This window comes from Mustela erminea, chromosome 15 (assembly GCF_009829155.1).
Source record: "Mustela erminea isolate mMusErm1 chromosome 15, mMusErm1.Pri, whole genome shotgun sequence".
In the NCBI taxonomy this organism is placed as follows: domain Eukaryota; kingdom Metazoa; phylum Chordata; class Mammalia; order Carnivora; family Mustelidae; genus Mustela; species Mustela erminea.
Window position 1 is genome coordinate 23,176,789 of NC_045628.1, and position 18,892 is coordinate 23,195,680.

At 33.0% G+C, this 18,892-nt stretch overlaps 1 protein-coding gene across 1 annotated transcript; it reads left to right on the plus strand.

Annotated features, from left to right (window-relative positions):
* The first annotated feature begins 799 nt into the window (after positions 1 to 799).
* Positions 800 to 14,270, plus strand: SLITRK6 (SLIT and NTRK like family member 6). The gene is made up of 3 exons (XM_032315037.1): positions 800 to 991; positions 8,059 to 8,101; positions 10,506 to 14,270. The coding sequence occupies exon 3, from the start codon at positions 10,530 to 10,532 to the stop codon at positions 13,050 to 13,052; it is 2,523 nt and encodes an 840-aa protein (XP_032170928.1). The 5' UTR covers positions 800 to 991; positions 8,059 to 8,101; positions 10,506 to 10,529; the 3' UTR covers positions 13,053 to 14,270.
* The last annotated feature ends 4,622 nt before the right edge of the window (positions 14,271 to 18,892 follow it).

Below are 18,892 nucleotides of genomic sequence, written 5' to 3' on the forward strand. Positions count from 1 at the left end.
AAAAAAATAAAAAGTATTCTTTATAAATTAGTCCTGTTACATATAGAATTAAAATCTGATCTTATTATAAAGAATGTGCACTTATGAGAACATTTAACCTGAGAGGCAATTTTACCTACTGAGTAAACAAATTCTGAAGCCAGAGTGAATTGGATTAAAATCTAAACTCTGCCCTTCCTAGTTCTATAACACTGTATATGTTACATTTATGCTCCAGTTTCCTCATTCCAATAGCACTTGCCACTTAGGTTTGTTCTAAGGATAAATCTGTTACTACATAGAGTGATCACACTCCTTATAAACATGGAGAGTGCTCGCAGCTGTAGATACATAGCACTACTACTTATTATTATTAATTAAAAATCTAAGGATTAAAAAAAAACTTACAAAAAGGTGAGTTGGACACTAACAAATAAATGTGGCATATTCTTTGTTTTTTGTCTTTGGTTTAATTGAAGAACATTTATAAGTCTTCTCAAGAACATGATAGATGATAACAATGGATATTGTCATTTATTCTTATAAATTATATAGCCTGTAATACTCAAATTTGGATTTTTTTTCTTAAACTTTGCTTCTAATAATGCTCAAATTTGGTTATTTTTTCCTAAAATATACTTATAATGTACTGTAATAATTATTATGGACCAGCAATGGAACAACTACCCACATCAGCTACATGTTTAAAGTAAAAATTCAACAGAGCATGCGCTCCACTGTTAAAGTTGTTAAGAATTTTTAAAAAAATATCCACTAGAGGGAGCTAAAAGAGTGAGAAAGCTCTAAACCAAGGGAGGTGTTAGGAATGATTCTCTTAGTTCTTGATAATATTATACAAATATTCAAGATTACTTTTAGGTCAAAAATTCTTATTTTCAGTTTCTTCTCTTACCCCATATCAAGAATTATTAAACAGTGATTTCTACTAGTATCAAAGATTTGTAATATTCTGTGGAAGGCATGTGTTTCCATGTGTAGGAAGGAAAAGCAGGTAAGTGCTATCTTGAATTTCTTCTTTTCTTAAAATAGGCTAAGCTATGTTTTTAAAATTGTTTTACTGCTAAATAATTGTTTAAATCTGTGAGGTTTCTAAAAATCAGTGTTTTCTACATTTTAGTAGGTTGGTTTTGCAAATAAAAATGAAGAAATACTTTTTATAAATGCCTCTCTGATTATAATTAGTCAAAGAAAAGAATACAAATATTTCAAGGAGTATTTGTTTTACTATAGTCATGTGACTTCAAACTTACTACTGTTTGAGGGGGAGAGAATGGAAAGCCTTTAGCTCAAGTAAGTGTTTTATGAGGACTGAATTTTTATATTGCCCAGGAAAATCTAGTATGATACAACAAAAATTCGCTTGAGATACCCTTCTGTCAACTCCCTTTCCCTTCCCTTTCCCCAAAAAACAACAAAGGATATCTGTCCATTTAAACAAGTATAGCTTATTATAGTAATTTGATTATTAGGTGTTAGTTTTTCTTAGTACTTTATTACTGTTGACATTTTATTAGTATTTATTAGTTATTATATATCACAATGGTCTGTGTTCTATTGCAATATTGGGAAACATGAAAATTATAGATAACACTGCCTTATTTTCTTAAACATACAATATACATAGTAATATGTGGGATGTACACATCATTGAAATATGTCACAAGAAAGCCTCAATTATTTCAAAGGAGAGACTGTAGATTAATATAGGTAGGATGTATACAGTAAAATCATCAAAAGGACAATTATATTTAAAAATAGGCATTTATATTCGTGTAAGTATATAGGTATGGTGTAATGCATTTTTTTTTTTGTACATTGAGTATAGATTCTTAAGGAATATCTCGGTGTCTGAAGTATTTGCAGTTCAAAAGCTTATTCTCTATGTTACATTCTACTTTTTTAAATGTTATATATCAAAATGTAACAATGCTTATTTTGTTTTGGAGTTTTCAGCAAGATTACTGTTAATAAAAAGTCAACATTATTCAGTGAAATCTGCCACTAATAATTTATTTACTTTCTTGTTTAATATTGATACTTTAATTGATGACTAATAGTTCAATAACTATTTTTTATATTAACTCCATTGTTATCAAGTAAAAATAATGCAAAATAAAATAATTACATAATTACTGAGTCACTTGTTGAACTATGCACTTCTATTTCTCAACAAACATGTGTTACATTCTTATTTTCTTTCTTTACAGAGTATAGATCCAATTGTAACAAAAAAAATGTATTTCTTTCCAAATGAGTGTAACATTTGGTATTCAAATTTCTGTGTCAACTAATCAGTCCTAGATTGGTAAACATACTACTTTTAGTCCATAATATAGAAATCATCTCCATATAGATTATTTTAAAGCATACTTAAATAAATAAATATATATGCATGATATTCAATGTCATGATATGCACAGCTTAATGTTATTGGAATAATAACATTGAACTAAATGAAACTGACATGTTTTGGACAAATGGGTGAATATCACTATTATGAGATTAAAACAATTTGAATAAGTTTGCATCCCTAATGACACAGCAACATATAATAGGGAGAGGCTGTGATGTCTAAACTGTGGTTGGCAATAGAAAGACAATCAGAAATTTTAAACCTCCTGTAGGGGAACCACCAAGCTGATCATCTATCATGTTTATTTGATTCAGTGGTATTTATCTATCATTACTGTTAATCATCTGTTAACAAAGTAGTCTAGTCACCCAGATTGTGTTATAATAACTGCCAAACAACAATAATAGGAAAGATCCAGGGGATCGATTTTTTAAATTTTTTAAATCTTGATCTTTAGCATTAAGTTTTTGTTATATGGGCAACAATTTTAAAATTAGTATGTACAAATTCCTAGGAACAAGTAAATATCCTAAGATTAGAAGATAGTGAGAACATACGAAGAAAGGATTCAACTTGAATAACTACTTATTTGGGGGCTTCCTATATGCAACTCACTCTATAGTATTATAGAAAAAATTAAGAAGTAGTTAATAACCTCCCCTAGGGGAGTCTTTACAATCAAAATAACTCACAGTCTACCATTATTACACTGGACCTTGTTTTCTTGCTCATTATTTCCTGTAAAGCATTCATCAACATTTTTAGTTTTTTTTTTTAAATAATTTTTAAAAGTCTTCTTAGTTATCCATTTGAAGTAGGTAATTTTATGAAATCACAAATACACTTCATATGAAGACAGAGAGCTTATAATCCAAGTGTCCAGGAGAAAGTTTTTGTTTTGCTTTGTTTAGGTTGTGCCAGGTTAAATAATGGTATAAGAGAGTTCCTTTGTGTCAACAGATTTCAAATTAAAACGGAAAGTATAATTGTAAAAGCTCTCTTAGAATAAGGCAATTCCATTATTAGTTTTATAACTTTGCTGTCAGATCAAATTGAGCATGAAAGAAACTTAAGAATTAAATAACAAACTAAACTCTTTATTAAAGATTCAATGCAAAGGGCAAGTTTCCAAAACACTGATTTATGTGTGATTTATAAAATACTATATCTATCATGTAAACTCTACATAGACTCTTTATTGTGAAGTTTGGTACTTAAATTTGTGTCAACTAATCAATCTTAGGTCGGTAAAATTTTACTTTCATTCCATTATGTGGAGATTCTCCACATAGATGATCTTAAAACATAATATTCACGTTACTTAAATAATGGTTAAAACTGGTTAAATATCACAATTATAGGACTATAAAACTTAAAATAATTATGCATCCCTCAATGAAGTCATTATTCATAATGAATATATGCAAATATCCTTCTCATGTACAAAGATGTTATTGCTAAAAGGTACGAAAATTTTCTATTCTTCTTTATATAAAAGCCATGTTCCTTTTGTTAAATTGAGTGTTATTGTCAGAAGATAAAGTATTCATAATCATTATGCTCTGACTCTAACAGAACCAAAAAATAGTAATGGTGGTAAAGTGTTTCAGGCTTCTCTTCTAGTGAAACATGAAAGAGAACCCTATGTTCAAAATTTGAGAAGCGAATTCAAAGGTTACTGTATAGCGTAGCATCATGAAAGATAAAAGACATCATTCTTTGATTGTCATCTTCTATGAATAGAATTTAGGTAAAGAAGTCCAATTATATATTTTAAGTAGAATTTACCCCATTATTATCTTTAAAGATTTTGTAAAATTTTGTAAGAGCTATTACTTTTGTATACAATGAACAGGATAGGAATATAAAATAAGGAATATTTAAATTAGATCTAATCTCTGGGATTGTTAGTGGATTTAACTTTTCTTGTTTCTTTTGAATATCCTTTAGAGTCTTATAATGAAACATACCCATTTTCAAAAGTATATACAATTTTAAAGAAAAATTTTGGCTTAAAATTAGAAAAAAGGAACATGTCCTTGTTAATATTTGTAAAACTACTGCACAATTCTTCTACATTTCTGTAAATTTGATTTTTTTGCAAATATCTGTAATATTGAATTTTAATAGTATTTTCATGAGTTTTAATGTAATTCCCTGCCAGTACAGAGCTCACAGGAATGTTATTTCCCAATAATTTGTTTTGAATATTTTTTTAATAATTATATACATACTTTCAAAGTGACACAATTTAGGATTATTACATGTGTAAACGTTTCTTAAAAGAATGAAATAATCAATAAGTATGTAAAATCCATCTATAGTATTATAATTCATAATGGGTCACTAAGGGTTATAGTTTCAATCTTCAGAATATGTAAATATGCCTCAGTCTACACCACAGATGGTACAAAGACCTCTCTTCAAGGCTTCCAGAGTCTTGTGTTAAAAACAATCAGACATATGTTTTCATTTTATGACTTAGATGTGGCACTGGAAAAGGTGGGCAAGTGCTCTGATGTAGAACTTGTCTTATACAGCACGAATCAATCTCTTTCATTGCTATTATTTTTTCTTTCCTCTTTCTAGTGCTTGATGTTGGCCCTGTCATTCTGTTTACCCCACATGCGTTATCAGTCCATCAAATTTCATAGAACATTCTTCCATCTGGTCTTTGTCACCACTAGATATGCAAAATGATTCCTCACCCTTGACCCACCCCCAACCCCCTCCCTCCCTCCACATCAGCAGAGAAGAGAAGGCATTCTCCTCAGTCCTGGTATCATAACCATGTACTCTGTGCTGTTGCTCTAAAATGACTAACAGAGGTAGTTTTATGTCTTCTGACTCCTTGGTATTCTTCACTGTAATTAGAATACTTTCATATTTGCTGTTGAAGATGCACATTCCAAAAACTGTAGAAGTCACAATAAGACGTAAGGTAGAGTATGTGATTAAAAATAATCGCTGACTTTTTAACACTTTCCAATATGGAGTCATTGGGGGTAAATTATGTGGAAAGATTAATAAAATTTAGTATTTATTATGGTCTCTTAATGAATTTATTATCAGAATTTGGGGAAAGCTACACTGGGAAAGTATTTTTCCATGTAACAATTGGAAATTTAAAAATATTCTTAAATGTCGTTTGACAATCAATAACATGTTCCGCCATAAGCATTTTGGAAAGAATAACAGAATTATTGACTTAGTGAAATAACTTAGGAATCACAGTTAACAAATATAGAGAACAGTAGTTTTAGCCATAATCATTTTAAGTATACTGTTACATATTTCACTACTGAGTTTAAGATAACACTGAGTAATTCCTTATCAATACCACTCCTTTGAACCAATTAAAAGTTACGAATGCTTCTCAGACAATTCTTTACTTAGCCATTCTTAAGAGTTTCCACCCAAAACCTAGAGAAAAAGTAAAGAATAATAATTATAAAAAAGCCTTCCTTTCCATTGAATTAACCAGTAATTAATGCATAAGGACAACATGTCATCTATAGGCAAGGGATTCAACATAAATAACTTAAGATATGTTCTAGGTGCATACTATAAAATAGACACATACTCAGATTGGAGGAAATGAAAGAAACCTGTGTCCATCTATAGGGAACTCAGTTCTATTTGTCCATATGTCTGTTTGAACCACTCTTCCTCCACAGACTTCCAGAACATTTCTCCTGAGGTCTTACTTCCAAAACCAAAAGGAACACATTTGGAGAATTTTGTGTACAGTGCTGGAAGGGAAATTATTCTACTTCCTTGTTTTCCTGTTGATTCTAAGTCAATGTTGTCACCAACCTAAATCATTAGATTGATTTAAGGTAATGCAACCCGGCTGTCAGCTAGCAGCAAACTGTGCCTGAGATTAACTCCTTACCTTGATTTTCTCTTATTTCCTCTAATCTCTCATTCCTTACCCTTTCTAATCCCCCATCTGTATCATTATCTCTATTTCCTCTTAAAACATGGTGACATTAGAATAAATGAGGAACTTAATGAGTGAAAGAATATAATAATAAAGGAATGTGAAAATATTAAAAACTGCTTCAAAATCCATCTTTTAAAGCAACTATTCCATGCTAAGGATATGAAAACTTTATGAATTGGAGTGCACAATTGCACATAATCGTTTACTAATAAGCCAATCTGATATTGTCCCATTTTGATAATTTTACCTTTTTTTTTTCCCCTGAAATAATACCTAATATTACACAGGCAGACTTTACAGCCTATAACCAAGGGTATTTCTAAGCATAGACTATTTTAAAATGAATAAATAATAGCTTCTAGTATATTCATTTTGGATGTGAGGTACTTAGAATGCAAAGAGGAATGATTTTTAAAACAGGCATTTGGGGAAAGAAAGAAGGAATTTGACAGTTGAACGTTTTATTAGTGGTGATTCAGAAACTTTTGAGAGTTGAAGGGACAAGTAGCTTTTTAAATAGAAACATATTAGGGGGGAAAAACAAATGCTCTCTCCAGCCAATGCCATAAAAATCAGGATATTGTAATTTCTACATACTCATTCAACTTGGTTCATTTCACCTGAAGAGACATCACTTCACAGTTTTGAGAGTGTTAAGCAGTGTTCAATTAATGACAACCATCTGTAATAAAGATTCTAGAATATACTTTAAAGTAATCATATTGCCATTCCAAATAAATATTATGTTCCCTGCAAAAGAACCTCATTTCTGGTCTCATTACTGAACATTAGCTGTAGGGAAAGAAATAATGAAGTGTACGGCTTGGAGTCTCTGACGTGAGGTTTTAAAAGACATTTAAATCGTGCGTACGAAAAGGCAAATGTGGCAGGAAAGTAGTTCACGTTAACGTTTCAAAAACCTAGTGCACCACTGCAACCACAAATACCGGTAAAACACAAAGCAAAACAAAACCTGAAGCAAGGACTCTACAGGCGGCGTGCTGACAGTTTGCTGCACGCATGTGAGCAAATGAAACAGCCCTGTGCCGACGGAGAATTTAACATAATGCATTATTTAGCTTGCTCTCCAACACAAAAAATTATACATTTAAAACGGTGCATAATTATTCCCATCAAAATTTACTTGCACTCTCTCTGGTATCAAAAGGGAGTGGAAAGGCCATTTGCAGAAAGAGGAGGAGTTGAGCCGTCCCAAGGTGGAGCTGTCTCTTGTGTTAAATGACACTGGCTGAGTAAAGCGCTCAGGGCTTAAAGGCTGAGTCAAAAGCCAAGAAGTCTCTTTATTGACGCCTACCTCCCAGCCCTTGGCAATCTGACTAATAACAAACCGAGCTAACAAGAAAGACTAGAAAGGGAGGAAAGGGAACACTGCTGCAGCTTGGATCTACAAACTAAGAAAGCAAGAGTGATCAATCCCAGCTCTGGGAAACATCTTGTTTATTTACTGCCTTCCGCAGCTTGCAAATGGTTAACTATAAGCAAAAAAAAGTCAGCATAGCTGTGAAGTATGCCGTGAATTTTAATTGGGGAGAAAAGGCAACTGCTTCAGGATGATCTAGTATGCACTCGGTCTGAAATATTTTCAATGAACTGCTCAGCGTTTAGTCTTTGAGCAGAGCTTTTTAACTTTATGAAGCAAAGGGACCTGCCCAAAAGTGATATTTGAGAGGAAAGTACGTGGCGGCTGGTGTTTCTTTTTTAATAAAGAAACTGAATTTACTTTGACCATCTCTTCCAGCTGTGCATTGCAGATCACGTCAGGAAGAGTTTCTGCTTTACAGGTAAGATGAATGTTTCCAGGCTTTTCTAGTACCTATCTTTGCATTGTCTTAAAGTGATTGAATTTGTACGTTTGCCCTTTTAAAAAAATAACTTAGCATTAAAAGCTATCCAGTTTCATTCTTACCCATTGGCACCACTAATGCTGTAGCAGATGCCTGTTTTCTCTGAGCAGCAGACAGTCCAACAGCTGGCTCGCCAGAGGAACAAATAAAATAAGATGCCACTGTATCTTGCATAGCATCCAGTTTGTTATTGGAAACTATATATGTGTGCTTTCTGAAGGAAAGATCACTTCCAAACACCATTGCTGAATTTAAAATATAAGCAGAATGTTAAAAGATTCTTGGTATTTTGTATGCTATTTTTATTATTTCCTGGCTGAAAAATATATGTTTTCTGAAAATATGTAAACAGAGATTTTTGACCTCTTTCACATAAGATCAGATGTTACCCATACGGAACCCGTCTTGAAATTTGTGTGCATTTCTGAAAAGATATGAAACTGTTCCCTAGGACATTTTGAAGAACATAAGATGAATATAAGATTAAAACAGTAACTAGAGGTTGTCATCTGGAAGTTATTTACTATTTTCTCAAGATGCTGTGTCTGGTGAAATGAATCATATTCTTTCTTAGTAATCTATGAAGAAGTACTTTAGTGTTTGTGGAAGCTAATCCACAAGTTGAAGGCTCCAACTACAAGCTGTTGGGTTCTAAACATAGACTCAGAGCTGTTTAAAAATCAATTTCCCTGTGGAAAAATTTAGTCTGCTAACTTTTCCTTTATATGGAAAGGCACTCTACTGTTTTATTTCTTTAGTTGCCTTTTACCATTCAGAAACTTCATGCTATACATGTTTTCAATAAAACCAAGTATTTTCATGGGATTAGTTTTTTCCAGAATTATTGATTGGTTTTGGGATGTTCTATCTGTTCTGTTGCACCTATCTGATTGTGAACTTTAGGTAGATTCAAAGGTACTGTCCACATTCCATTAAAAAATAAATGAAAGCAGGTACCACTTGGGAAAGTTGAAGCGTTTTGAGATATGGTGTTTATCTTTCAATATAATTTCTATAAATTTAAGATACACTAAAGAAAAGAAATGCAATTAAATACATTAGAGTTATATGTATTTATCTTGTCACTGCTGTCATCTCAGAGTTAGAATCTTTCTAAAGAATTGCTATGTCAGATCCATTTCTTAAATTTTTAAGGAGTTGGAATATGTGATGTTGTTATCCTGAACTGTCACTTTTTTATTTAGCAAATTAGAGGTACCCTTAAATGTTTGAGTATAGTGCAGTTTGTTTTAGAGCTTACTGTGGCTTTAAGCCTTATAATAAAAGAGGTCCATTGCTTAATTATATGATGACATTCTGTGCCCTAAAGCCAGTTTCAAGACCTCATTAGAAAGTCATTTGCTTGAAGTTTATGTGAGGCATTGTTTACTCTTTTATAATAGCTGGAAATGTGTTTTAAAGCTGTTTTCTTCTTTAGGTATATATTAACCTTATTAATAAAAGGATTTAAAAGCAGCAGGAAATATCCTACTTTTAGAAATTCAGTAGAAAGTGTGACAAGTGAAATTTTAACAGGCATTCTTAACCATGTATATCTAATACTATCAAACTTACACAAACTGCCCTAGACAGCACAGTTAAAATGAAATTCTTTTTATAGTGATCTCCTTTCTTACATGGTCAGAGACTTATTTTCCTCACGGTTTTTAAATAAGATAATAAAATTAATAAGTATGGAGCCCAAATCAAAGCAGGTTAAAACACAGATACAATTATTAGATAGTATATTGTGACATCCAGTTCAAAAATTAAATAAATAAAGGAAATGCATTATGTATGTATGTGTGCAAACATAGATACATATATATTTTTTCTAACTTTTTCTAACATTTTTGCATTCCCTACTTTATTCTCTGCTTCTGGCTAATATCACATATTTGTTTTATACTGTAATCCTTCAGCCTTAGACTCATCAACTTTGTGGTTAAAAAAGAAAAAAAAGGAATCAGGGTCTTTGCAAACATACACCTCTGTACCATATCGAGGTATCAATAGTCCCTTAAGCAGCAACTCTCTCATCTTTTAAAATGCAGCTTATTTGGAAAATGTGAACACCATTGATGATATAATATTTTAAATTCTCCTTGACCTAAATTTTACATTTTTGTCACAGTACAAGTTAAAAGTGAACAAAACATGCTTGTCATACTATTAGAAAAAAATAAGAGAAAATGCAAATGTAGTAAGGTATTCATATGTTCCAAGTAATTAATATTTTTTGTTGTTTTTAGAGGAAACCCTATTATTTTGTAATCACCAGGTTCATCTCTTCCCTACTTCTGCCCGCTGAAGTACATTGCTGTTGCCTTTTGTTTTACAGAATCAGATTTCATCACATGACAACATGAAGCTGTGGTTTCATCTCTTATATTCATCTCTCCTCGCCTGTATATCTTCACAGTCCCAATCGCCGATGTCCTCAGCCAGAGGTTCTTGTGACTCTCTTTGCAATTGTGAGGAAAAAGACGGTGCAATGCTAATCAACTGTGAAGAAAAAGGTATCAAGAAGTTATCCCAAATAAGTGTGCCACCATCACGACCTTTCCACCTAAATTTATTAAATAATGGCTTGACAATGCTTCACACGAATGACTTTTCTGGGCTTACCAACGCTATCTCAATACACCTTGGTTTTAACAATATTGCAGATATTGAGACTGGTGCATTTAATGGTCTTGGCCTTCTTAAGCAACTTCATATCAATCACAATTCCTTAGAAATTCTTAAAGAGGATACCTTCCATGGATTGGAAAACCTGGAATTCCTACAAGCAGATAACAATTTCATTACAGTGATTGAACCAAGTGCCTTTAGCAAGCTCCACAGACTTAAAGTGTTAATTTTAAATGACAACGCTATTGAGAGTCTTCCTCCAAACATATTTCGGTTCGTTCCTTTAACCCATCTAGATCTTCGTGGAAATCAATTGCAAACATTGCCTTATGTTGGTTTTTTAGAACACATTGGCCGGATATTGGATCTCCAGTTGGAGGACAACAAGTGGGCCTGCAACTGTGACTTATTAGAGCTAAAAACTTGGTTGGAAAACATGCCTCCACAATCTGTAATTGGTGATGTTGTGTGCAACAGCCCACCATTTTTCAAAGGAAGTGTACTAAGCAGACTGAAAAAGGAATCAATTTGCCCCACTCCCCCAGTGTATGAAGAACACGAGGATCCTTCAGGATCATTACATCTGGCAGTAACGTCTTCAATAAGTGAGAGTCGCATGTCAACCAAGAACACACCCCTTTTGAAACCAGCCACCAAAGCACCAGTTTTGATACCCTATATTACAAAGCCATTCACTCAACTTCCAGGACCCTACTGTCCTATTCCCTGTAACTGCAAAGTACTGTCCCCATCGGGACTTCTAATACACTGTCAAGAGCGCAATATTGAAAGCTTATCAGATCTAAAGCCTCCTCCACAAAACCCTAGAAAACTTGTTCTAGCAGGGAATATTATCCATACATTAGTGAAGTCTGATCTAGCGGAGTACTTCACTTTGGAAATGCTTCACCTGGGAAACAATCGTATTGAGGTTCTTGAGGAAGGATCCTTTATGAATCTAACAAGATTGCAAAAGCTCTATCTAAATGGTAACCATCTGACCAAATTAAGTAGAGGCATGTTCCTTGGTCTCCACAATCTTGAGTATTTGTATCTTGAATACAATGCAGTTAAGGAACTATTGCCAGGAACCTTTAACCCAATGCCTAAACTTAAAGTCCTCTATTTAAATAATAACCTCCTACAAGTTTTACCACCACATATTTTTTCAGGGGTTTCCCTAACGAGGATAAACCTTAAAGCAAACCAGTTTACCCATCTCCCCGTAAGTAATATCTTGGATGACCTTGATTTATTGACTCAGATCGACCTTGAGGACAATCCCTGGGATTGCTCCTGTGACCTGGTTGGATTGCAACAGTGGCTACAAAAACTGAGTAAGAACACAATAACAGATGACATCCTCTGCACTTCTCCAGAGCACCTGGACAAAAAGGAATTGAAAGCACTAACTAGTGAACTCCTTTGCCCAGGTTTAGTCAACAACCCATCCCTGCCAACTCAAACTAGTTACATAATTGTCAGTACTCCTACAACCACAACTACAGCTGATACTATTTTAAGATCACTTACTGATGCTGTACCGCTGTCTGTTCTAATACTAGGGCTGCTGATCGTGTTCATAACCATTGTGTTCTGCGCTGCAGGGATAGTGGTTCTTGTTCTCCACCGCAGGAGAAGATACAAAAAGAAACAAGCAGATGAACAGATGAGAGACAACAGTCCAGTCCATCTTCAATACAGTATGTATGGCCATAAAACAACTCACCACACTGCTGAAAGACCCACAGCATCACTCTACGAGCAGCACATGGTGAGTCCCATGGTTCATGTCTATAGAAGTCCATCCTTTGGCCCAAAGCATTTGGAAGAGGAAGAAGAAAGGAATGAAAAAGACGGAAGTGAGGTGAAACATCTTCAAAGAAGTCTTTTAGAAAGGGAAAATCATTCACCACTCACAGGGTCAAATGTGAAATACAAAACCACAGACCAATCAACTGAATTTTTATCCTTTCAGGATGCCAGTTCATTATATAGGAATATTTTAGAGAAAGAAAGAGAACTTCAGCAGCTGGGAATCACAGAATACCTAAGGAAGAATATTGCTCAACTGCAGCCTGATATGGAAGTACATTATCCTGGAGCCCATGAAGAGTTAAAGTTAATGGAGACCTTAATGTACTCAAGGCCAAGGAAGGTATTAGTGGAACAGACTAAAAATGAGTATTTTGAGCTTAAAGCTAATTTACATGCTGAACCTGACTACTTAGAAGTCTTGGAGCAGCAAACATAGATGGAGAGATCGAGGGCTTTTGCAGAAATGCTGTGATTCTGTCTTAAGTCCAATCCTTGTAAATAAGTGCCTTACATGTGTGTGTCATCAATCAGAACTAAAGCACAGCAGTAATCCTATGGGAAAAAAAGAAGAAAAAGAAACTCAGGGATCATTGGGAGAAGCCATTGCATTTTCTCCAGGCAATTTTGCCTGCCCCTAATAAATTAATCCTTGTATGTAAATCATCCAAGGATTATAGTAATATTTCTCCATATACTTAAAAGTGTTTCAGAAAAGACCTGTTGCACATCTAAAAGGGTTGAGTATATAAGCAACACTTATTTTATTGAATTACTTTACCAGTGGATGAAATAAAATTGGGTTTTGTCACTTAAAAGTTATACCTGTATATGTAATTATAATATGTAAAGAATATATTGTTTATATAATCAGCATATACCACAAAAATGTATATTGTCAGATACACCTAATTTTCTTGCAATAAAGGCAAAAGGAACTGGAATTTTAAAATTATGACTAGTAATAGTAAAGAAAAAAAATAGAACGTGGAATTATATAGGTTATGAGTGACCCAAAACTGAGTATTTGAGGGTTAGAAAAATGTCACTGCTATGCTTTCTGAATTTAAAAATAAGAGTCATTAATAGTTCAGGTGATGAATAAGCAAAGTTTTTTGGTTTTTCTACACATTTTTGTGTGGACAATCTTATCGTCAATGCTGCTGTGAACTAAGGTATGTCATTTGTGTTCAAACTTTGATTCTTGTTCTTGGGATATTTTTTAAATGCTACTGATATTCAACTGTAAATATGATTAGTGCATAAATTAAGTTTGGTTTCTTTCATAGCATTAATCCTTTGTAAATCTGAATGACAATGATAGAAATAAGTTTCTTGTGGCAAGTAATAATTCACAGGTATAAAACAAATAGGAAAAATCGTGTTTTTAAAACATTTTATTAATGTAAACTGGTAGTTGCCATAAATTAGTAGCAAAAGGCACGTCTAAGGGTAGGTGGTTTAAGTTGCCTCAAGAGTGGGACAATGTAGCTTTATTTTACAAGAAAGTATAGCTAGATTTCTATGAACTATTTATTCTGTACAGTTTTGTATATTTTTGGTTCACAAAGGTAATTATTCTTGGGTGCCTTTCAAGAAAATTAAAAATACTGCTCACTACAATAAAAATCAAATGAAAACTCTCTTTTTAAATGAATTTTCTTCAGTTAGTCTGATCTGTAATTCAATCAATTCAGGATTAACACACACACATGCACGCATTTGTGCACATGCACGAGAAGGAGATTTCTGTTTGTTACACACACAGAAACATCTTGTTCACCATCTGCAAAAAGGTCATTCAGTGTCTGGGTATGATTGACACAGAATCGAACCTAAATCTGACCAGTAGGTCTCCCTTTCCAGCAAATCCTTTTCCCACTCAATACAAATGAAAGGGATTTATTTTTCTTCTTTCTGATTATACAATCAATGATACAGCAGATTTTCACAAGGCAAAATAGAATTAATCAAAGTGATCTAGCTCTGTTTCTGAACACCACGCAGATCCATGCAGAGGGTTGGGAAGGAACACATTTCAGATTAGAAAGGACTTTCTTTAATTTACTTAATACTATTTTACTGATTCCTGAATGTTCTATTAAATGTTTTGGTTTTCAACACTCAACTGTCTGGAATACTAGCAAATCATATATTATTTCCTTGATTTTGAATAAGAAGCCTTTCTGTTGATAAAAACAGTAGGGGTCTGTGTTGCCTGGTATGAAGACTAATTATGTGTCTATTATGAAGTCATATCACTAGGTTTTCTTTTAAATCATTGCATATATTAATAGAAAACAATTAATAATTATGTATTAAAAGGTTGAAAACCTAAATTTCTCCATTAATGCCCAAGGTTGGAAAGAACAAAGATGAGAATTTTTTTAAAGTTACACTTACTAAGGGAAAATCTGGGTGCACATGGGTTGCTATATATATTTATCCACTAAAACATTTCAGCACAGTCATGAATAATAAATATTCCAAAACATGATTTTAAAAGTTACATTCTAAAAAGAAGAACAAAGTGGGAACAGGTTTCATGTTATTACACTTCTCCTATTTACTGGGTAGTATCTGCCAGTATTTTCTGATTCCAATCAAGTACACAGAGGAATTAGAAAGACTTAAGAAATTCCCATGCCTGGAGGACCCTTGGAATGGGTCCATGAATTCAGACAGAGACATGTCCTCAGGAATGTTCTTCTCTTTTGGGTGGAGGAATTTTTTTTATTTTAATCTTTATTCATGGTTAATCTCCTAAAGTAATAGTATTCATTCTTCAACTTATCTCAAGATGGAAGAGAGTCATTTATGAAGTCATGTAAATATATCCTTCAAATTAAATATAACTGCAAAACTAAAATTCTATGGGAATCCAATTACAATTTATAATGATGTAGAAATCATTATGGCTTCCAAAGGGTAGCAAATTTTAAAGGCTTAAATGTTTCATTCATGATGGAATCTTTCTTGGAGATTTGCTTCCCTATTAGAAGTAGTTGAGAGTTGAAAAAGCTAGTGATGGTCTCTAATTCTTAATGGGTTTTTCGACCTGTGATAATCACTCAGAACTTTGATGATTTTATCTGCATTTCCTATTTCTTCTCTCTCTCACTAACAACAAATTTTTATTATAGTCTCTGTTAGAGTCTTTACTTAAATGGCCAATGCAGTTTCCTTCTTCAACTAATTGTTAGACTCAGAGTCCCAAGTCTGAATTCAGTATCCCCAGCCTTATTCCAGTGTACTTAGGCATTCTAACAAAAAAAAAAAAAAACAAATTTGTAATTATCAATCAATCAAGTTTTTTCTTGATTTATATTTTGCTCATTGCATATCAGTGCAAGTTCTGATTCATGTCTGAATCATAAATTTTTGTAGTATAGCAATATTAGTGTTTAACCATACCAGATCAAGACTTATTTATTTGCTTATTTATTTACTTATTGATTTACAGATTTATTTTTTTGAGAGAGGGAGAGAGAGCGAGAGAGCGAGCACATAAGTAGGATGGGCAGAGGAAGAAGGAGAGAGAATCTGAAGAAGACTCCATGTTAAGTCCAAAGTCTGATGTAGGGCTTGATCTCAGAACCCTGAGATCACAATCTTGAGATCATGACCTGAGCCAAAACCAAGAGCCAGACGCTGAACCGACTGTGCCACCCAGGTGCATGCAGATCAAGAGTTTTTAATTCCGTTAGATACAGATTGTATTCATCCTTATTTAACAAATCATTTGTCACTAAATTAGCATGAAAAGACTTACTGATAGATATATGAACATGTTCTTCAGATAATCATCCATTGATCTCCATACTAGGATGGGAATTTTACAATACATATAAGAAAGGATTGTATCAATGATGCTGGTTCTTCTTGAATAAATCTCTTATACAATGAAGGAAGAAAGCCTGCCTTTGCTGCTCTAATAATAAGCAAACTGAAGTAGCAGCTAAATGGCCTTTGAGCTGCCTTGATCCTTTCACCCAATTTAAAGGGCTTAGGGTTTGATCTGGGATTGGAAAAATGTGATATGAGTGCCCCCTTGTCATCAGAATTTAACTTTAAAAAATATAAGAAATAAAATGAGATAGAGTCTTAATATACATGTAATTTATTTTTTACTTTTTTATTTCCTAAGTTATTTTGTTTTTGTGTTTGTTGTTTTTTTTTTTTTTAAGATTATTTATTTATTTATTTGACAGACAGAGATCACAAGTAGGCAGAGAGGCAGGCAGACAGAGAACAGCGGAAGCAGAGCTTGATCCCAAGACCCTGGGATCATGACCTGAGCTGAAGGCAGAGGCTTTAACCCACTGAGCCACCCAGGTGACCCTATTTTGTATTTTATTTTTCTATGATAACTAATGTACAATCAAAGTATTTCTTAAAAATAAGTATTTCTAAAGTAAGATGGATGCTACTAGCTTCCAGAATTGTTTGACATTAAACATTTTTTAAAAAATATACACAAACACAAACATAAAAATATCTAAAGAAAGTTCAGCAAATTGACCATAAAGAAGACTTTCTATATAATTATAATTGGAGACTATTCTCTACATGAAAAGAAAATTATGCAGGTGCATAAAATGTTATTTGGGAAGAGAGGTTTAGATCTCCCAGTAATTAAGAATGTTTCTATGATGAATTTAAGGATTCCTCTCTATTCTTTTCAATGAACATTTTTGTGAAACAGGCATAAATGGCTACAGTTTTCTTTTTGAGGAGATGGAGTATTATAAAAGCTTATTCTTGATAAGAAAGGAGACAATTACAAGTCCGTCTCAGGAGGAATGATCTTACGTATCTGGGCACCCATAATCAAGAATGATCTCATTGATAGGAATACATAAGTGATTAAAAATACAATGTTCCTGTTTGCATTTTTAATTCCATACATCCTGAAACAGATACTTGCCCAAACATTCCCTGAATTTTATAACCATGATAATGTCTCAAATTAAAACTTGGATATATCCGTTTATTCTTAAATTATAATGAGTTATATCATTAAAATTATATTGTTTAGCGACTTTCCTTATTATATGGAATATACACCAGTATCTGTTTTACAGAACACAACTAGATTTTAAAAGCTAAATTTATGTTGATTATATATACATTTATTCTTATGTATACATAATGTAGAGAAGATGGCCAGATGTAGAATTCTTTTCTAGCTGAAAGTATAAACAAATAGACAAGTACTCTGTTAGTAAATGTCTTTCAGCAGATTAGTGAATGAAGGATAGAAACAATTCAAAACAACAAATTGCACACACACAACACACATTCATATATTTCCAATAAAAATAACTTAAAATTATGCACTTTTAAAATAGAGTACTTTTTGTCCCATAATTTTAAGACACAGAAAACAGAAGACCTGACCTTCCACAAATAGATACTGCCTCCTACATATCTTAGATTCCATCAGCTAGAAAATTAGTTATCTGGGGGTAAGTAAGATATTTTGACTTACTTATTTAGTATAAAATCTCTGGTCATTTAATTGTCCTGTCATCATATTTGGTGGTTTAGATGGACTTGAACAGATGCTACACACAAAATAAATTCTTTTTTTGCCCAAATTAATGCACCAATTTTAAGTTCAGTGTTACCAGTGATGAAATCACCATAAGTGAATGAAAGTTAAATATATCTTCATCCCTTTACTCGGTGGTATGAGCAATCCAAAGACAAAGAAACCCCCACTACTATATTTTATGATTCATAACTGCCAGAAGTTAATATAGCAATACATGGTAGAATAAGAAAGTTAGCAATGGAGTTCAGAGAAGTCATGATTATAGAAGAAAACGATCAGTTTAAATGATACATATGATTTCATCAATTAAGATTTTCATAGGCACACTTTCGGCCTCTTCTTAGCATTCTGAAGTACTTTGCCTTAAGAGATTTATTTATTTGAGGACTTATATATTTGAGGAAGACATTATATTATGATACAGCAAACAGTATTCTCAGATATCAGCACATCATAAACTTTCAGAGCTTATCTATTTTTTCAGTTTTTACAAATAAAGGAGTTAGAAGATTCATCTTGCATTATGTAACTAGCAAAAGTAACAGGATTAGAATTGGAACTCTGTCTTATTGTTATTGCTGTTATTTTATTGTGTTGTTTTATTAGGAAGGCAGTGGTCTTCACCAGACTTCCTGTCATAACCATGAATATTCATAGGCCATATGGAGACACAGAGAATGTATGTCTTTCCTTCCATATGTGGGTAAGACACTCTTTCCCTA

Coding starts and splice junctions, on each gene's coding strand:
- SLITRK6 (XM_032315037.1), top strand. CDS start 10,530: ATGAAGCTGTGGTTTCATCTCTTATATTCATCTCTCCTCGCCTGTATA.